The sequence below is a fragment of the Lethenteron reissneri genome, chromosome 23, assembly GCF_015708825.2.
Source record: "Lethenteron reissneri isolate LAM-NWPU_2019-01 chromosome 23, ASM1570882v1, whole genome shotgun sequence".
Classification (NCBI taxonomy): Eukaryota; Metazoa; Chordata; class Hyperoartia; order Petromyzontiformes; family Petromyzontidae; genus Lethenteron; species Lethenteron reissneri.
The window spans coordinates 23,265,144-23,283,866 of record NC_083801.1 but is presented as its reverse complement, the minus strand read 5'-3'; the positions used below and the strand labels follow the sequence as shown (position 1 = coordinate 23,283,866).

The 18,723-nt window shown below is 52.6% G+C and overlaps 2 protein-coding genes across 2 annotated transcripts in view; one reads left to right on the top strand and one right to left on the bottom strand.

The window, feature by feature from the left end:
• LOC133346220 (cytoplasmic dynein 1 intermediate chain 1-like) overlaps positions 1 to 18,723 on the bottom strand; it is a 398,436-nt gene that overhangs the window by 76,096 nt on the left and 303,617 nt on the right. The gene's annotated exons all lie outside the window — the stretch shown is intronic.
• On the top strand, positions 576 to 18,259 carry LOC133345789 (homeobox protein engrailed-2a-like). Its single transcript, XM_061556760.1, has 2 exons — positions 576 to 2,502; positions 17,829 to 18,259. Exons 1-2 carry the CDS (start codon positions 2,022 to 2,024, stop codon positions 18,257 to 18,259), a joined length of 912 nt encoding a protein of 303 aa, XP_061412744.1. The 5' UTR covers positions 576 to 2,021.

The following is an 18,723-nucleotide window of genomic DNA, read 5'->3' as shown; positions in this document are numbered from 1 at the left end:
ATACTCCCGTGATGGGCGGCCAAGGCTGCCTCAGGGCCCTGTGGGGGTTACGTATTGGGCAGCAGAGGGCAGTGCAGTTAAATAAATAGTTGTACTGTACTGTCCCCCCCCCATCCGCGGTCCATGCTACCAGGGTTCACCAACGCGCTCTGACGAGAGTGGGGCAGTATGGCCAAATAACTCCCTTGACCTGGACGGCGTGGGGAGGCCCTCATCCAGCAGTGGAGTAACTCTTGACGCACAAATATCTGAATTACTCGTACGCGTACATGTGCGCATACATATAGTCACACGTGTACACAACACACACACGCACACGTGTACGCGTGTGTGTGTCCATATATGATTGCCACCCACCCTCCCGGCGCCCTATCCCCCGCAGAGGCCACGTGTCTCCGTCAGCGCTCAGAAATAGGCGAGGGGAAGTGGCGCTTCATTTCATTATTTATCTCCTCGCGTGGCCAACGTGAGGGGGGCGGCTTGGGCTCGAGAACGTCCCGAGGATGGAGGAGGGAGGGAGGAGGGAGGGAGGTGGGAGGAGAAAGAGGCGGTGGTTGTTTGTGGGTGGTGGGAGTTGGTAGCGGTAGTCGTGGTTGTGGTGGTCGTGTGGAAATCAGCAGCTCCCTCCCTCCCCGGCGAAGTGGAGATTTAAAAACCCGCTCGCCACAACCACCGCCAACCACGAATCCTGTCGGCTCGGCGAGCGAGCGGCAGACGCGAGCGCGTGCGTGCACACGCATGCGTGTGCTTGCATGTGCTGCTGTACACGCGTGTGTGCACACGCACGCGTCAGCTCAAGGAGGCCCCGTGGCGAAGTGAACAAGAGCAGGCGCATGAAGACCAAGGGGACCTCATTTGCATTTCTCGTCGGCTCGCGGTGACGCGCGGGGAGGACTCGGGGTGCCGGAGCTGAGCCGGGCGAGGGGACGGGGGGACGAGGGGACCAGGGGACTCCCCGGCGGCCGCGAGGACCCCCACTGGGCTCCCCTCTCCCGTCCGCGGCGGGGAGAGGCGGGAGGGGACTCTGCGTGCGGAGCGCCGGAGACGGGCAGGGAGCGCGAGACTGCGCGTGGACATGTGTGTGCCTGTGTGTGTCTACATGTGTCCGTGTGAACATGTGTGTGCCTGTGTGTGTCTACATGTGTCCGTGTGAACATGTGTGTGCCTGTGTGTGTCTACACGTGTCCGTGTTTCTCTATCAGTATAACTCTGTGCGTCTGTGTGTAACTGTGTCTGTGTGCTATCTCTCAGTGCTTGTGCGCATGACTGCGTGTGTATGTCTGTCTGTCTGTGCGAGTCCTCTCGGTCATGTCTGTCTGTGTGATCGCTCTTGTGCCGTGTCCTGTCCGTGTCTGTCTGTCCATGTGCGAGCGCTGGTTGTGTGCGCATGTGTTCTGTCTGTGTTAGACCGTCAGTCACTCACGGACACACACAGGTAGACGCTCACAGACTCAAACACACACGCAGATGCACGCGTACAGACACAAACGTCGACACGCGTATGCACGCCCATAAATACACACACAGACTAACAACAGACATCGAAATTCGCCGCTAAATGGTGGTGACGTCACAACGGCGCTTGTGCCAGGCTAGGTGCACAGACCAACCCATATACATACATGCACATACGTACACAGAGATGTATATGTAGATTTTCAGGCACACACAAACAGCATACTTACACAGACGGATACACAAAGATAGAGACACACATCCAAGCACATATATACACACAGATATACACGCAAAAAGACAAGGACACACACAAACATCGAGACGCATGTACACAGGCATACGGCTAGATACACACAGATTCACACGTACAGACAGGCAGACAGACACACACACGTCCACAAACGTGCTCGGATAATCGAATAGTTATATAGATACAGACACACGTCGAAATACAGACAGCCACGCACACGTAGATAGACCGACACACAAACAGACACACAGTTAGACACGCAGACCCCCAACCCGCGGTGGAGGAGGGTGCGCTCCCCGTCGCCCCCCCCCCCATGGCAAACGGCGCCGCGGGGGGGAGCCCCCCGCGGGGCGACGCGGAGCCGCAGCAGCCCTCGCCAGCCGTGCCCTCCCCGCCCAGCAGGGTCACGAACTTCTTCATCGAGAACATCCTCAGGCCCGAGTTCGGCCGCCGCAAGGAGAACTCCAACTCTGCTCGCCGCGAGCAGCAGCAGCAGCAGGAGCAGCAGCAGGAGGAGCAGGAAGCGAGGGTGCGGAGCGGCGAGAGGGTGCCGGGTCAGCTCGGCGGACTCACCCGACGTGAGAGTCGAGAGGCGCTCAGCAGCAGCGTCGGCGCCGAGTCCTGCGGGACTCGCGACAGCGACTCGTGCACGGAGGAGCCCGCGGGAGGCAGAGGAGCCCTCACCCCGGCCCACGACTCGGCGGCGAGCCGCGCCTCGGCGGAGCCCGGCTCAAAGGCCATGCTGTGGCCTGCCTGGGTGTACTGCACGCGCTATTCGGACCGGCCTTCCTCCGGTAAGAAAGGTCGCTTCCCCCCTGTGGCCATCTCTCTGTCTGGATGAATATTCCCACTCCTTCTGAGCAGTTTTCATGCAATGTAAATGCGCATTGTAAACATGGTATTGGAGGAATCTAAGCACGATAATTCGACCAGCCTTCTGTCCGTCTACGCGATAATAAAACGACGTTTATTGTTTATGCCCGGAGGACTTTGAGGCCTGACGTTAGCCAGCATAATTTGTTTAAACGAGCGAACGCTTGAACAGTTTCCACATTTTGGGTCTCGTCACAGAGCCAGGCTTGCTCAGGAAATGCTGCCGGGTTACCCCAAACCCACGGCGGCGAGTAATCCCTCGTCTGATGTCCAGGGTGAGGGTCGCCACTGTCCTCGTTGGCGTTACCCTCCTCACCCCCAACCCTTCCATGCTATAAACATTACTACTACTACTACGCTGGAAACATTTACAACCAGAAAATATGTATTATTATTCTAACATGGTCATATTCACACACGAATCGTGTCGGGTCGCTTTTACCAATGTCACATAATAAGAATGTACAGCGAGCTGTGGCGTGAGCGAGCGATTGCAGGGCTGCACCTTTGCCTTTACCAAGCAAGGTGCAGGGAAGGCAGTCGTGCGTGTTGCACGTCCGGGGCGTCACGCGTGTCACTGCCATTGTCACGGCAAGGGAAATCCGTCCATCGTAGTCCGTGTTCAAATCGGCTTGTGGCTGCCATTATAGTACGTGCACAGGCAAGCGTAACCAACGAACAACATCATCATCATTAGCCGTGATCAATCCACTGCTGCGTCGACGCCTCCTCTGCCGACGTTACGATGCACGAAGCAGCCGCACACGAGCTGAGCTCTTCGCTCCGCGGCGAGCGTCCTCTCACGCGCGTTTCTCTCCTTTGGCAGCCATTCCGTTACCGGTCTCGCCCCATCGGCCATGCACGTACGTGTATGTTGAACTTCTTTCGCGCCGTACGTAGCTAACCGTGCTAATCGTAGTTGCGGGGGGCATCATGGCCCATTCTGTCCGCGACGAGTCGTGTCCGAGCCCACGCGTCCCCCACGAGTCACTGTGAGGTCTTCAACTGTTCTCTGCTCCACGCGTTACTATTCCAGTCTCTGTCATTCACAAATCTCCACGCTTATTTCAGCTTTCGTGAAATTGTATTTATCAACGCACATAATACAGTAGCATGTGATACAAATTAAACACACACCATACACAAACAGGCGCACACACGACAGCCGAAAGACACACAAACACACCAGCACGGAGTTACACGCATAAACAGACACACACGATGACACACAGATACATACACGTAAAGACACATACACGCACACGTGGAGACACACATACATGTGAAGATACACATACATGTGGAGACACACACACACAAGTCAAGACACATACACGTGAATACACACACGTGAACACACACACGTGAAGAAACACACGTGAAGATACACACACACGTGAAGACACACATACACGTGAAGACACACATACATGTGGAGACACACACACGTGGAGACACACATACACGTGAAGACACACATACACGTGGAGACATACATACATGTGGAGACACACACACGTGGAGACACACATACACGTGGAGACACACATACACGTGGAGACATACATACATGTGGAGACACACACACGTGGAGACACACATACACGTGGAGACACACATACATGTGGAGACACACATACATGTGGAGACACACATACACGTGGAGACACACATACATGTGGAGACACACACACGTGGAGACATACATACACGTGAAGACACACACACGTGGAGACACACACACGTGGAGACACATACACGTGGAGACATACATGCATGTGGAGACACACACATGTGGAGACACACATACAAGTCAAGACACATACACGAGGAGACACACACACGTGGAGACACACACACGTGAAGACACACATACACGTGAAGACACACATACATGTGGAGACACACACACGTGGAGACACACATACACGTGAAGACACACATACACGTGAAGACGCACATACACGTGAAGACACACATACACGTGGAGACATACATACATGTGGAGACACACACACGTGGAGACACACATACAAGTCAAGACACATACACGAGGAGACACACACGTGGAGACACACATACACGTGGAGACATACATACATGTGGAGACATACATACATGTGGAGACACACACACGTGGAGACACACACACGTGGAGACACACACACGTGGAGACATACATACACGTGAAGACACATACACGTGGAGACACACACACGTGGAGACATACATACGTGGAGACACACACACGTGGAGACACACACACGTGGAGACACACACACGTGGAGACACACACACGTGGAGACACACATGCATGTGGAGACACACACATGTGGAGACACACATACACATGGAGACATACATACACGTGAAGACACATACACGTGGAGACATACATACACGTGAAGACACATACACGTGGAGACACATACACGTGGAGACACATACACGTGGAGACATACATGCATGTGGAGACACACACATGTGGAGACACACATACAAGTCAAGACACATACACGAGGAGACACACACGTGGAGACACACACAAAAGACAAAGATATAGCCTTAACAGATTGTTGTGGCAAGTGCTGTTAGCGATTACTTATAAAGGCCAGCACGGCACACGAGGAGGTGGGTGGCCAGCACCATCCCCGGCCGCCTTTGTATCCCCAGTGACGATGTTTACACACCGCATCAGGTACTCATTTAAGGCTGAGTGGACCTAGGACAGGTCCAAGACCGGTTCAGACACACACACGCATGAAGACACATATACGTGGAGACACAAACACACACGTGGAAACGTATATGCATCCACGTGCAGCCCGTGTTCACGCACCCCGCGTGCACACGGGATATATATCGGACACTAAAAGCTATGCATTCAATTATTTATACATCTCGTGAATATGAAAAAAGACGAATTTTGATTTGCATGCTCGGTGTGGATTTGTGCATTTCGCGTGTACGGGTTAAATTGTAGAGGTGGTTGTAGGGTCTGAGCAATAGGACGCAATCATTCCTCCATATTTATTCATTCGTTTATTAAATGAAACATTTAAATTATAACATGTGTCACATTTCACATGTGATTCTGTCAACAGACTAACAACAGTTTTTTTCCCGGAAAATGTATTAAAATCCACGTCTTAATTATATTTGCATCTGTCTATCGATATATTAATTTACTTGCCTGTTTATCTGCGTATATATGAATATCCGTGCGTCTATCTGTCTATCTATCGGTACATGCGTCTATCCGAGATCCGTTTTATATTCATCAAGCACAGAATAATAATTCGCGTCGTTTTGGAGAATATTATACAAAGTAAACATCAGACATTTTCTTCCGCGCATCTGTTCCTCCACGTGAAACATAACTGTATATGACAAGGAGGCGAATGTTATGATTATTCAAGATTTTATGGGATGCTACATCGAGAATCAGTGTGCGATGTTATTCGATGAATAAGCTCACGTCGAGAGAAATAATATAGCTAGGGAATGGCGAGTCATGTATGTGCGAATTAGTTACTGCTATAGGCACACATCTGTCTGGTTATGTGTCTATACCGTGTTGATGTATATATGTTGAACTTCTTTCGCACCGTACGTAGCCAACCGTGCTAATCGGAGGTGCGGGGGAAGGACAACAAACTAAACACAAAAAGCAGTTCTAAAGACATGAGTTTTCAATCTAGATGATGATTTAAAAGTGCATAGCTCCAGTGGCTTCCTAATATCGGAGAGAGGAGCATTCCAGACAGCCGCAGAAGCGCATTTGAAAGCGCGCAATGCGGTGGCCGTCTTTGTTCGATGACTCGCCAAAAGCCGCTGTGATGATTTTCCGGAGTTCGCGTGATGGTTTATGTTCTTTGACGAGATCAGCAAGTGATTGGGGGTCATTTGTGGCAAGCACTTTGTGTGTAATGGGTTATGTGTGTGTGTATGGGTGTGTGTATGTGTGTGTGTATGTGTGTGTGTGTGGGCATGTGGGGCGCGGTAGTGGAGTGACGAACGGACTGCCCTGTGAAGCCAGAGACCCGAGTAACACACATCGGCAATGGGGAAAGACAAAGGCGCTGGGGCGTGGTTATTGCCACGCCACCCCCTCGTGCCTCGTGCCGACCTTCACAGGGGCTCACGAGTAACACTCTCACTAACATCCTGTGACATTTGTTTTTGTATGAAATGTGTTACACGTACACACAAACGCAACTCCACGTGTACATTCACGCACATCTACAAGACACACGCACACACATAATTGCATACAGCCACACACACGGACACACTCATCCACACATAAGCACACATGCACACACGTCTCCGCTTTCAGCGTACAAATATATTAGATTACACACATCAACACACTTCAAGTATATGTTACTGCATATACACACACAGTACATCAATCTCTATGTACATGGCAAGCAGACACAGACAGCGGTCAGGTGTGTGGGTGCTATGCAATTGTTGGAAGCAGCGATCGTTAAACAAAACATACAAGTCGTCAACAAAACCGTGGCGTTACATTTTTTCCCAAAGATCAACAGAGCCACGCGGTCCATAGGCGACCACCCCTAACCCTGACTCCGTGTTGGGGCAAGTATGTATGTTGAACTTCTTTAGCACCGTACGTGCTATTAGTGAGCGCCTATGAAGGTCGACACGACGCATGATGGGGTGGGTGGCCAGCATCACGCCCGACCGCCTTTGTCTCCCCAGTGGCGATATTTGCACACCCATCAGGTACTCATTTGAGGCTGAGATGATATTGGGACCGCTTCAGATAATCGTCACTGGTGGTTTCCGGAATCGAACTCAGTTCACAGGGTTCCTAGTGCAGCGTGATAACCGCTACACTGCCGCTCCCCATACAAATACATACAAATACATACACATGTGCACACATACACAAAAATACAAACACATGTGCACACATACACAAAAATATAAACATCAACCGCATCGCATTTAACAGACTGTTGGGGCAAGTGCTGTAACTGAACAACAGCCGCCGTTCGCCACTAAGTGGCGGTGACATCGCCATGGCGCTTGTGCCAGGTGAAGTGCACTTTAAGGCCACGTGAATTGTCGAAGGCTCACCGACATGACCCAGCCAACGCAGCCTCGCCTGGCGGAGGAGCTCACTGACTGGGGCTGTGTCCAGATCTTTCATTGAAGGATCTGTGAGCTCCTCCTACAGTCCAGTCCAGTGAAACCCAGGATGGGTCGTATGCAGGCCAGCCTGAATGTTCTAAACCGGCGCAGATGCTCCTTCAGAGGGGTCCAGGTTTTGCAAGTATAGAGCAGAGAGGGCATCACGGTGGTGGAGAAAACCTGGAGCTTCGAACGGAGCGACAGGCCAGGGTTGCTTCCACGTAGCACTACGATGCTGATGAGAAAACAATGCACTCACACATATACACACACGCAATTAGATGTTCAGACAAATACGTTCCTACATGGCACTGGGGGTAATTGGCTATGGCCTCGCCCGCGCTTTAGCCCGTCTGTCCAGCCGTTCGACTGACTGTGTGTCTTGCTGTTGGTCCGTCTGTCTGTGTGACTGTCTTGCATGCCTGTGTGTCTGGCTATCCGACTGTTTGTGTGTCAGTCCGGGTGTGCGTGTGCGTGGCTGTTCGTCTGTCCGCCTAACTGACTGACGCGTGCCACGACTTCGGGTTAAGATTCACCCTCATCCCGACCAATCGGCCAAACACGCGGCCACATTTCCTGAGCGATTCGTACAAACTTGACGGCAAGGAACGATTCAAGACGCAGCGCACAGCCGCGTGGGCTCGCGAGCGCGCGTCGCTGCGTTCGGAGCGCGGTTCCGTTTGGCTGCGCCCGGAGCGGAGACTGAACTCAGCTTCTTTTCATCACGAGCCAGGCACGTTGCTCTCGGCTGTGTCTGCCGAGACACGCTACTCCAAGAGACGATAACAACACTGAACTCATTAGTCGAGAGCAGAGACAGACGTGCAAAGGGACAGGAATATAGACAGGCAGACACCCAGAGAGACAGGCACAATACAATAGAACACGTTAACAAAATATAATAGAGCACGTTAACATTATAATAGAACACGTTAACATTATAATAGACAGACACTGATAGACAGACGGACACTGACACACACACACTGATAGACACACTGACACACACATACTGATAGACACAGACACACTGACACACTCACACTGATAGACACACTGACACACACAGACACACAGACACTGACACATTCACACTGATAGACACACTGACAGACACACAGACTCTGACACACTCACACTGATAGACACACTGACACAGACACTGACACACAGACACTGACACACATTCGGTATAACTTTCACGCCATTTAACTATTGCATTATTATTAAAACTGTTTATTGTTAAACACATGGATACATAACATCGTCTATTATTATTATTATTATTTTGTTATACAAATGAGTGGGAGTCGCACCGCCGTGGTGTGACTGCTGCTGCGTGCCCTGTGGACTCTGTCTTCTCTTTGACGTTCGCTCCACGTTGCGGGAGCTTCTTCACCAGCTGAAGCTCTCGGCACGTGGAGCGAAACGTCGGACGTCATGCGAGGAACACTCGGTAGAACACGAACGCGCATGGGATGGAGGCTCGGGCCAAGGCGCGGCCGAAGCGTCCATGGACGCCCCCCGCGGCCCCTGTGCCGACGTCTGCGCGTTGCACGGCACCCTCACGCGGCACCCTCACGCGGCACCCTCACGCGGCACCCTCACGCGGCACCCACACGCGGCACCCACACGCGGCACCCACACGCGGCACCCACACGCGGCACCCTCACGCGGCCCTTGTCCCTCACGACGTGCGCGTGCCTACCGCCATGGCCACACACACACATATATACACACACATATACACACACACATATATACACACACATATACACGCACACATATACACACACACATATATACACACACATATACACGCACACATATACACACACACACATATACACACACACATATATACACACACACATATATACACACACACATATACACACACACACACATATATATACACACACATATATACACACACACATATATAACTCGCAGGCACGACTATCGTGTCCACGTAACTTCCCACGAGATGTCTGCGCGAGGAGTCTCATCTCCCCGTATGAGCGTGGGGTTTTATTTGGGTTCTCTGGTTTATTTACTGCTTAAATAATAATAACAATAATGATTATTTACTGCCTAAATAATAATTATTATTTACTTGTTTAAATTACAATTTACTGCTTAAATAATAATCATTATGATTTACTTGCTTAAATAATAATTCTTATTACAGAAAACCCGCAATCCGAACTCGATTCCCGACCACAGCTAACATCGGTGATGAATATCTGACACGGTACTTGGCCTCCCCTAGGTCGACTCAGTCTTAGAGGAGTACTTGCTTCAGTGTGTAACATCAGCAGTGGGGAGACAAAGGCTGCCAGGCGTGGTGCTCGCCCCAACAGTCTTGTGGAGCGGCACAGGGAGTTCTTGGCACCCGTCTGTATATACCGTGCACATGCAGTGTGCCTTGGCCCAGTGCGATACGCACGAGAGCTACTGCTTCCCATTACCATTCCGGCTATGTGTATATAGATACATACAGGCACACACACGCACGCTCATATATATACACGCATGCATATTCACTCATATACTAGCCATGTACACACACACACGTGTACACACACGTGTATACACACAAACGTGTACACACACACGTGTACACACACACACGCGCGTACACACACAAACGTGTACACACACACACGTGTACACACACAAAGGCAAAGATCCCCCATAAAGGCTGAACAGACTTGGGGCAAGTGCTGTTAGCGAACACCTATGAAGGCCGCCATGGCACACGAGGGGGTAGGTGGCCAGAACCCCGCCCGGCTGACTTTGTCTACCTCATGGCAATGTCCACCCACCTCGCCAGGTGGTCACTGAGGCTGAGTCGACCGAAGAAAAGCCCAGGACCGGTTCAGATGTTCGTCACCGGGTTCGTGGCGTAGTACAAAGGGATATATCACTACTACACATGCATACACTGTACACATAAACGCACATTGATATAACTAGACAAACATAGAGAATTTTACAAACACACATTCCTGGGTCCAATGCTTTGCTCGATGTGCAGCGTGTGTGCTCTCGCCTGTCCTCAGGGCTCTCCGGCTCCCTTCTCCTCCTCCTCCTCCCAGAGCTCGCCCCGCGCGCTCACGATGCCGTTGGTGTTGGTCAAACATCCCAATGTGGACAGCACCCCCTGAAAATTAGTATTTGGAATCAGTGTGACTTTCCTGGGTAAATAACTCGTTGTTATTGTTACCGTATAAGTAAGTTTGACAGTTTAAGCCATTTATGTTAATTTGACAAAAACCTGATGTCTCGACGTTCATTTTGTGAGTTCTGCCACGGAACATAATCTCATGCCGACGTCCACTTCTCATTAACTATGATTCACTGCTCTCGGGGACAATATACAAGCGCGTGATTAATAGAGCTCAACTACCCCATGCATCATCATGATTATCATCGGGTCTCAGGGTGTTATTATTACAGATACATACATTTTTATAACCAGATAAGGAATGATTGAGGCAGCACGTCTACTATATTGTTACGAGGGTTATTTAAAAAATAAAATCATCTACCAGACGACGTGAATATATGCAGTCTCTGAAGTAGCGCGGGAGTGCTGTGCGACGTGCGGACTCTTCTGTTCGGCGCTGACGTCGGAGGCGTCTGGAGCCCTTCTCAGCAGTGGGGGACGAGGAGTGGCGCGCGATCCCTGCTCGCTTCTCGTCACCCGGTCCCGACGCGCACCCTTGCGCTCCCTTTGCTGTCTGCTCAATGTGGGCCGCTTTGGCACTCGCAGATGGCAGTGAGGCGGTGGTGGCCGAGCGATTCGCTCTCGCCGTTAAACGTTGTGTTTGTCCTCCAGGGCAGCTTCCGCCCTCCAAAAACACGCAGACAAAGATCCCCCCTATAGCCTTAACAGACTGTTGGAGCAAGTGCTATTAGCGAGCACCTACGGAGACCGACACGGCACACGCACAATCTCAACACATACACACTGACTGGCACGAACCATAAGCGGAATGATGGCCAAACGAATGACCCTATTTCAATGCATCTATAGAAGCACGATAACAAATACGTGTCACAAAGTGGATATAAACTACACACAGTTGCATGCGACGCGGCCCACACGAGAAGCAGCTCTCGTCTCGAGCCTCCGCGCCGAGGCTGCCGGGGACGGCCCCAGGCACTCCGCGAGTCGCCCGGATGACTTCACGGACGACATCGTGAACGGGAATCTGCGGGAGTGAAACGGACCGGTAGCAGCACTGAGCAGCGAGCAATGGCGGCGGCGTGCGGAGGCCTTCATTCAGCAGTGGATAGACAATGACTGCTGCTCATGACGATGACAATGTACGGGTGACGTAGCAGTGACACTGATGTTATGGTGACGCGATTTAGCTCCATTTTAACATTATTTTTTAAATCTCGAAGCTTCAACGCTGTATCTGACATGTCGAGACACACAGTCGGGGCGCGTGGGTACAAGACGATCATAATCGAGTCTCAAGACTTCCCAACAGGGTCCTGCTGCATTGAGACGTTTGGTCATTTCCATGAAGAAGAGTTTAAATCGCGTGATGTGCAACCCAGTGCCCGGAGACAGCCTCTACCCAAATACGAGATAGTAACACTCAAAATACCCGCACAGATAGATTTAAGAGTCCACAGAAATTGGCACGCAACCGGCCACGTGGTTCCGCGGTAGAGCGAGCGGTTCGCAATTGAGACGACTACAAGTTCAACTCCTGGTTGGAGGGGGATTGACTCAGCCCATCATCCCTCCCTCCGGGATCGATACAATTGGTACTACTTTGTGTGGAAGATCAACAGTGGTCGTCCTCTTGATAGACTTGCTCCCGTCAAAGTAATGTGGAATTTCAAAAACTGGCTTTGCACGGCTGTAAGCAGGAGATAAGGACAAACATCTCAACGCTCATTCGAGCAGAATATCAGTTGTGGACGATTCCCGTGTGAGCGTGAGTCTCCCTTATAAGTGCCACGCAACCAGGCTGACGCCTGCTTGGCGTCGTCCGAGATGCGACGAGATGGGGCGCGTGTCGAGGGGAGGTTTTGTCGCGAGGGCTCCGTGGGACGCAGCCATCGCGTGAGACGCGCGGGGGGCCGCCTCCCCCCCCCCTCCCCCCTCCCTCCCCCCTCCCCTCGCGTCCCCGCGGTCTCGCGCTGCCGTGGGGCTCACGCGACGCCGGCGCATCCCGACACGAATCAGAACGGCGGAGGGGTCAGGGACGCGCTCCTCGCGAGCGACTCTGTGTGTGCGCTGTGAATGGATCGTGTGTTTGTTGAACCTCTTTCGCACTGGACGTAGCGAACCCTGATAATCGGAGGTGCGGGGGAAGGACAACAAACTAAACACAAGAAAGCAGTTCGCTCGTCCTTTTCGGCAAATCGTTTAATCGGTATCTGTAGAGAGTCAGGCTTCGCGTTGAAGTCAATGCGCGTGCAGTTGCCGGATGGATCATTATTATATCGTAGGTTCGCGACGCATGGCGATGGCTTGGGGAGGCCTTCATCCAGCAGTGGATTGCGCATGGCTGCTGCTGGTGATGTTTGTAATGAATGTTTGTTGTATGTAATTTATCTTTATTTAGAAAACATCAAATTAGCCGCATTCATTTTTGTGGACAGTCTTCTTGTGAGGCAGAGTGCTGCTAGCGAGCGCCAACAAGGGGCACTGCACGCCCGGCTGCCTTTGTCTCCCCAGTGCGGATGTTGACACAGCGCCGGGGACCTATTTAAGGCTGAGTTGACCTAGGGGAGGCCCAATATCGGTTGAGATATCACTCGCCACCTTCAACCAGCGGTGGATTGACAAAGGGCTCCACGTTTTTGTTTTATATCAACTCGAACGTGCGCGCGCGTGTAGCGTATTGCGTTAAAGCACCGTGCGTGTTACCGTGGTAGTGTGCAAAGACTGCCGTGCATGCGGGGCGGTGCCGGTCACGATAACCTCTGTCGCGTGGCCAATCCCGACCTGACGAGTTGCTCGCTAACAACACTTGCCCCAGCAGTGTGTCAGGCTACACGGGGGTATTGTATATAATGGGGGGAGCGGCAGTGTCGTGGTTCGTGCGGCACGAGAGCAGTTCCCTGGTGCTGCTGCTGCGGAGGCGCGCGCGTCGCTTGGAGCGCGGGACTCTCCGTGGCCTCGTCACGCGGAGTGCCCCTGTCGAGGTGTCGTAAACTCCCCGCGTGTTGACGACAGGCGCCGTTTTTTGCTGATTACTGCACTGCCCATGTGTGTGTATTGAGTGGGGAGCGGTGGCACAGCGGTTAGCGCACCGCGCTATGAACCCGGCCATCCGGGTTCGATTCCCGCCCACGGTCAACACCAGAGACGATTATCTGGACCGGTACTTGGTCTTCCCGAGGTCACCTACCTGCAGTCGAAATCGTAGATTTTTGTATTGTTCTAACTATTCTATGAACTATTATTTGACTCGGCTATGTGTTTGCGCTAATGTAATATTTATAAGCCTTCTAGAGTACACATACAGACGTGGATTATGACTGGCTGGCATTTTAGAATGTTAAATAAATCATAATAAACGTTGAGATGTTGTGAGGGGGTCTATAGGATGAGAGGGTATCCATAACGCTATATCCATAGCCATGTATCCCTACCCTTAATACAATCCTAACCCTACCGCCAACCCCATCGCCCGACAGGACTCAGCCCACTGATCCCATCGCCCGAAGCGCGGCAGCCCAATCCTGCTCCCCACCCCCGCGCATGCGCCGTGCGGCTCTGCGCGGATCTTTGTTCGCAGCGATCAAAACGTCACTCTGCGTTAGCGGCGGCGTGCAGAGACGCGCTCCCAGTCCCCTCGTCCCCGCTCCTCCCTCTGTCCAAAGCACTCGCTGCTCTCACCCTCTCTCTCCCCATCTCTCGCTCACTTCCTCCAGCGCTCTGTCTCGTCGACCCCATTGTAGCCGTCCCACTCTCTCTCGAGGTCCCCCACTCAACGTAAAGCTCGCACTCCCTCCAGCCCTCCTTTCAATGTACCCAACTCTCCCACAGCTCTCTCACCCGCTATCCGCCTCTGAGTCCCGCTCTCTCGGCCTCCCCCTCACTCTCTGCCGCTCTCTGAACCCCGAGCCCAGCGGGGGGCGGCTGCTGGAGCACGTGCCCCCCACCCCTGGCCACCGTTCATTTTATCAAACCCAGACGCTGCCCCCCGCGGTAGCCCCCCCCCCACTAACTTTAGAAGCTATAATAATGTATTTTTAAATCAGTCTATTATTACCCAGTCGTCAGTCTGCTGCTCGCACAACTCAATCGGAATTCATTTGCACCTCACAACCATCTCCCCTTAGTTGGCCCTAAACCAGGGCATATGATTATAGGAAATATGGTACAATAATATGGGATTATCATGCATATGCAGACATTTTACCCTCGTGTTAGTGCGTTACGCGGATAATCCCAACTCAATGCCAGCCCTAGAAGCGCTCCTGAAAATATCGACTGAGAAATGAGGCCTCGAGTTTAGACAACAAACTCATCATGCCCCCCCCCCCACTCGTCCACCCCCCTCTCGCCCCCTCCACCCCCTCTCGCACCCCCCCCCTCCACCCCCTCCACCCCTCTCGCACCCTTCCATGCACAGACGCGCACAGTGCCACAGTGCGTGCTGTTGGCTCCCTGCCCTAGCACCACGACCTTCCTCTCTGCCTCTGCTCGGCTATCTTTTTACAAAATAAGCCCTGCCGATTCTTTCTGTACAGCCTCTTGAATTGGAGTTGCATGTAGATGCTGGCAAATCCACATCGTGTTGCATGGAATAGATGATGATGATAATAATAATAATGTATACGTTCAAAGCACATTTCACCCGTAGCTCGCAAAGTGCTGCGCATCTACACGCTCACGTGTGCTTGCCTGTGTACGTCTCAACGCACGTGCAATCTTCATTCATTCACCAAAGCCCGTCGGTGCAATGCCATCCAGCCAAGACAGTCTCCGTAGACTGCCAGGAATGTGCCTTTGGCGGGCGAGTATTCAGGACAAAACACGCACACAAGCAGTCACGCAGAATGTATCGACTCTGACCAAATATCCCCCGAATAGTATTTGACAGACGTGGGGAAAGTTCTGTTTGCGAGCGCCTATTAAACTAAAATACGTTTTTTTATCGTACCAGGTATCGCTATTTTTCAGAAGCGACCTGGCCCCAAATGAGAGCTCAACGAAGTAGCGTATCATGTGGAAATGTATAGCAAGGCCGGTGGGGCGTACGAGGGGGTGGTGTGGTCAGTACTTCGCCACTCTATCACTGTGCACCCCATGGCCTGGTAATCATCACCAGCACGTTGGTCCGTTACCACTGTATCCACACAACATCGAGGATGCACGCTGGGTCCAAACAAGAACATCTGTTGCACTGCCCAGTTGCCGGCGAGCGAGGATGACCCACGTGCTTGATAACAGCGCCTATCGTGGACCTGGTTTGCCCCCTGAACACCGCCTTGTTGTTATTTGTCACCCGTGAGATGCACGCCATTCAAACGCACGCCAGCCTGGTCCCAGCTGATGAAAGTAGCAAGCGAGCACCCCGCCCCGAACCCCCGCCCACTCCCCCCGCCCCCTCCCACGTGCACGAGAGATATGGCCGCTACTGCTCTGGTAGCATTGGTGGCCCAGTCCAGCCAGACCTCGCCAGAAGCCCTGGCCGACCGAGGAGGTGTTCCAGCTATCTGAGAAATAGCGGCAGGCCCAACCTCACCGTCTACAACGTCCCGTGTGTAGACGAAATGTCACGGGCAGCACTGGGTACTGGCAATCCAGAGGCTCGTATGTATGTAGAACTTCTTTGTATGTATGTATGTTTACCTTCTTTGTATATATGTACAACTTATTTGTGTATGTACGTTCACCTTCTATCGCACTGTACATAGTCAACCGTGAGAATCGGAGGTTTGAGTCAACCTCGGGCGTGTATCGTGGGGTAAAGTGTGGGTGCTTCCTAAGGTCTGTTCAGCGTGGAAGAGTAGACCAAATATTATCGAGTGCTCTCACTCGTGGCGTGAACCATGCTGACGGATTACAGCCAGCAGTTCACCTCACTGTGCAGAGATCGTCCTAGGAAGATGACATCACCGAGTTAAGTCTGAAGTCACTGGAAAACAAACAAACCGATGTATCCACACACGCGCCACGGGTGTTAAGTGCGGTGCCAATAGTGGTTGTGTTTGTTCAGGAGCAATTAATCTGAATCGTGGTAATCTTAGAAATGCAATGAGCCAAATTGAGGGACAAGTGAATACGAGACTTTGTTTCGTGTCCAGTCATTGGTGTCTGGGGCGAGACTTTCTTCTTCACTTGAGAACCCGGTTTAACCACAGGGGGCTGAAGCTGGAATTGAACCCAGGTTCTCAGCTCGTGACCTCAATTGCCGGGACACACAGAGGGTGGCTCCTTGGCACGTAACGATGTATTGATTCATGAACATCGATTCTCGAGAGTGTGGGAATTAATTTAACTTACAATTCATGCAGACGAGATACTCGCGTTAAACCTGGGCTAGAGGAGTGGCCGGACCTGGAACACGAACACAGGGAAACGAAGAATCATGCGAATCAGAGGGCAGCACGAGATCAATAAATGTGTTTGTCCTGAAATCAAATCGCGATCTCGAATCCTGACAATTCATCGCTTTGCTTCGACAGATAATGTCTCTCCTACTTCCCCATGCTCCTGGCACTGCTCCCCACGCTCCTGCCAAGCCTCACTGACCACCCTCGCACTCCACCTGGGACTGGTTGCAGCCTTTGCTGAATGCTGCCGCGGGATGATGTTGACCACTCCACAGACATCCCGCCTGGTGTTGTTCTCGCGGCTCGTATTTCGTCTTCATAGAATTGATTGCAGGAATGCCGGGACGAATAATAGGAGATTACTATGGATAGGCGGACCTTGTACGCCGATAAGCCCACTCCAGGCCAGCCTTAACAGAGTAGCCGAAGGTATTGATTGCGGAATGAAGCCCTGCGTGTTCTACCTGCAGCTACGTGTTGCCAACCGCAGGTGCAGGCTGCCCAGGGCCAGGGCACTGAGTGTGGCGTTGTGCGCGCGTTCCAGGCCCGCGCAACCGCAAGCCCAAGAAGTCGGCGGGTGGAGTCGCGGCCGGAGTCGTGGGGGGAGGCGGCGCGGCCGCGGCGGCCGCGGCGGCCGCGGCGGCCGCGGTGCCGCCAGCCGGGGCCGCGGCCGGCGAGGAGAAGCGGCCTCGGACCGCCTTTTCGTCCGAGCAGCTGTCGCGTCTCAAGGCCGAGTTCCAGGCGTCGCGGTATCTCACCGAGGCGCGGCGCCAGGCCCTCGCCCAGGAACTTCAATTGAACGAGGCCCAGATCAAGATCTGGTTCCAGAACAAGCGCGCCAAGCTGAAGAAGGCGAGCGGAGTGCGCAACCCGCTCGCCCTGCACCTCATGGCGCAGGGCCTCTACAACCACTCGGCGGGCTCCGGGGGCGCCAGGGGGGCGGCGGCGGGGGGGGAGAGGACGGACAGCGAGTGACGCGGGGGGGGGGGGCGGTGAAGAGGGGCGGGCGGTGGGGGGAAGGTTGACGGAGGGAGGAAGAAGAGTCCGAGGATGATGTTTTGTTTTGACGTGTCGTGTGAACTCGCAGATTCGCTCGCTTACGATGAATGCACTCGGGTGATCACTCACTCACTCGTTCACGTACTCGGCTATGCTACTCACTCAAACACCCATGTGTTTACGCACCCACGCACTTATTTACAGACTTACTCAACATTTAATTCACCCATGTGTGCGCTCGTTCACTCACCCACGTGACCCTTTCCATCCCACACACTCACCCGCACGTTCACACTCAACACACACACACACTCATCTAGAAACACACCACATATATTCACACTCACACACATTCACAGTGACACGCACTCTCTCACCCCACACGCACAGGCGTTGCGAGGCACAGCGCGCGCGCCTGCAGGCCGAGCGTTCAGCCAGCG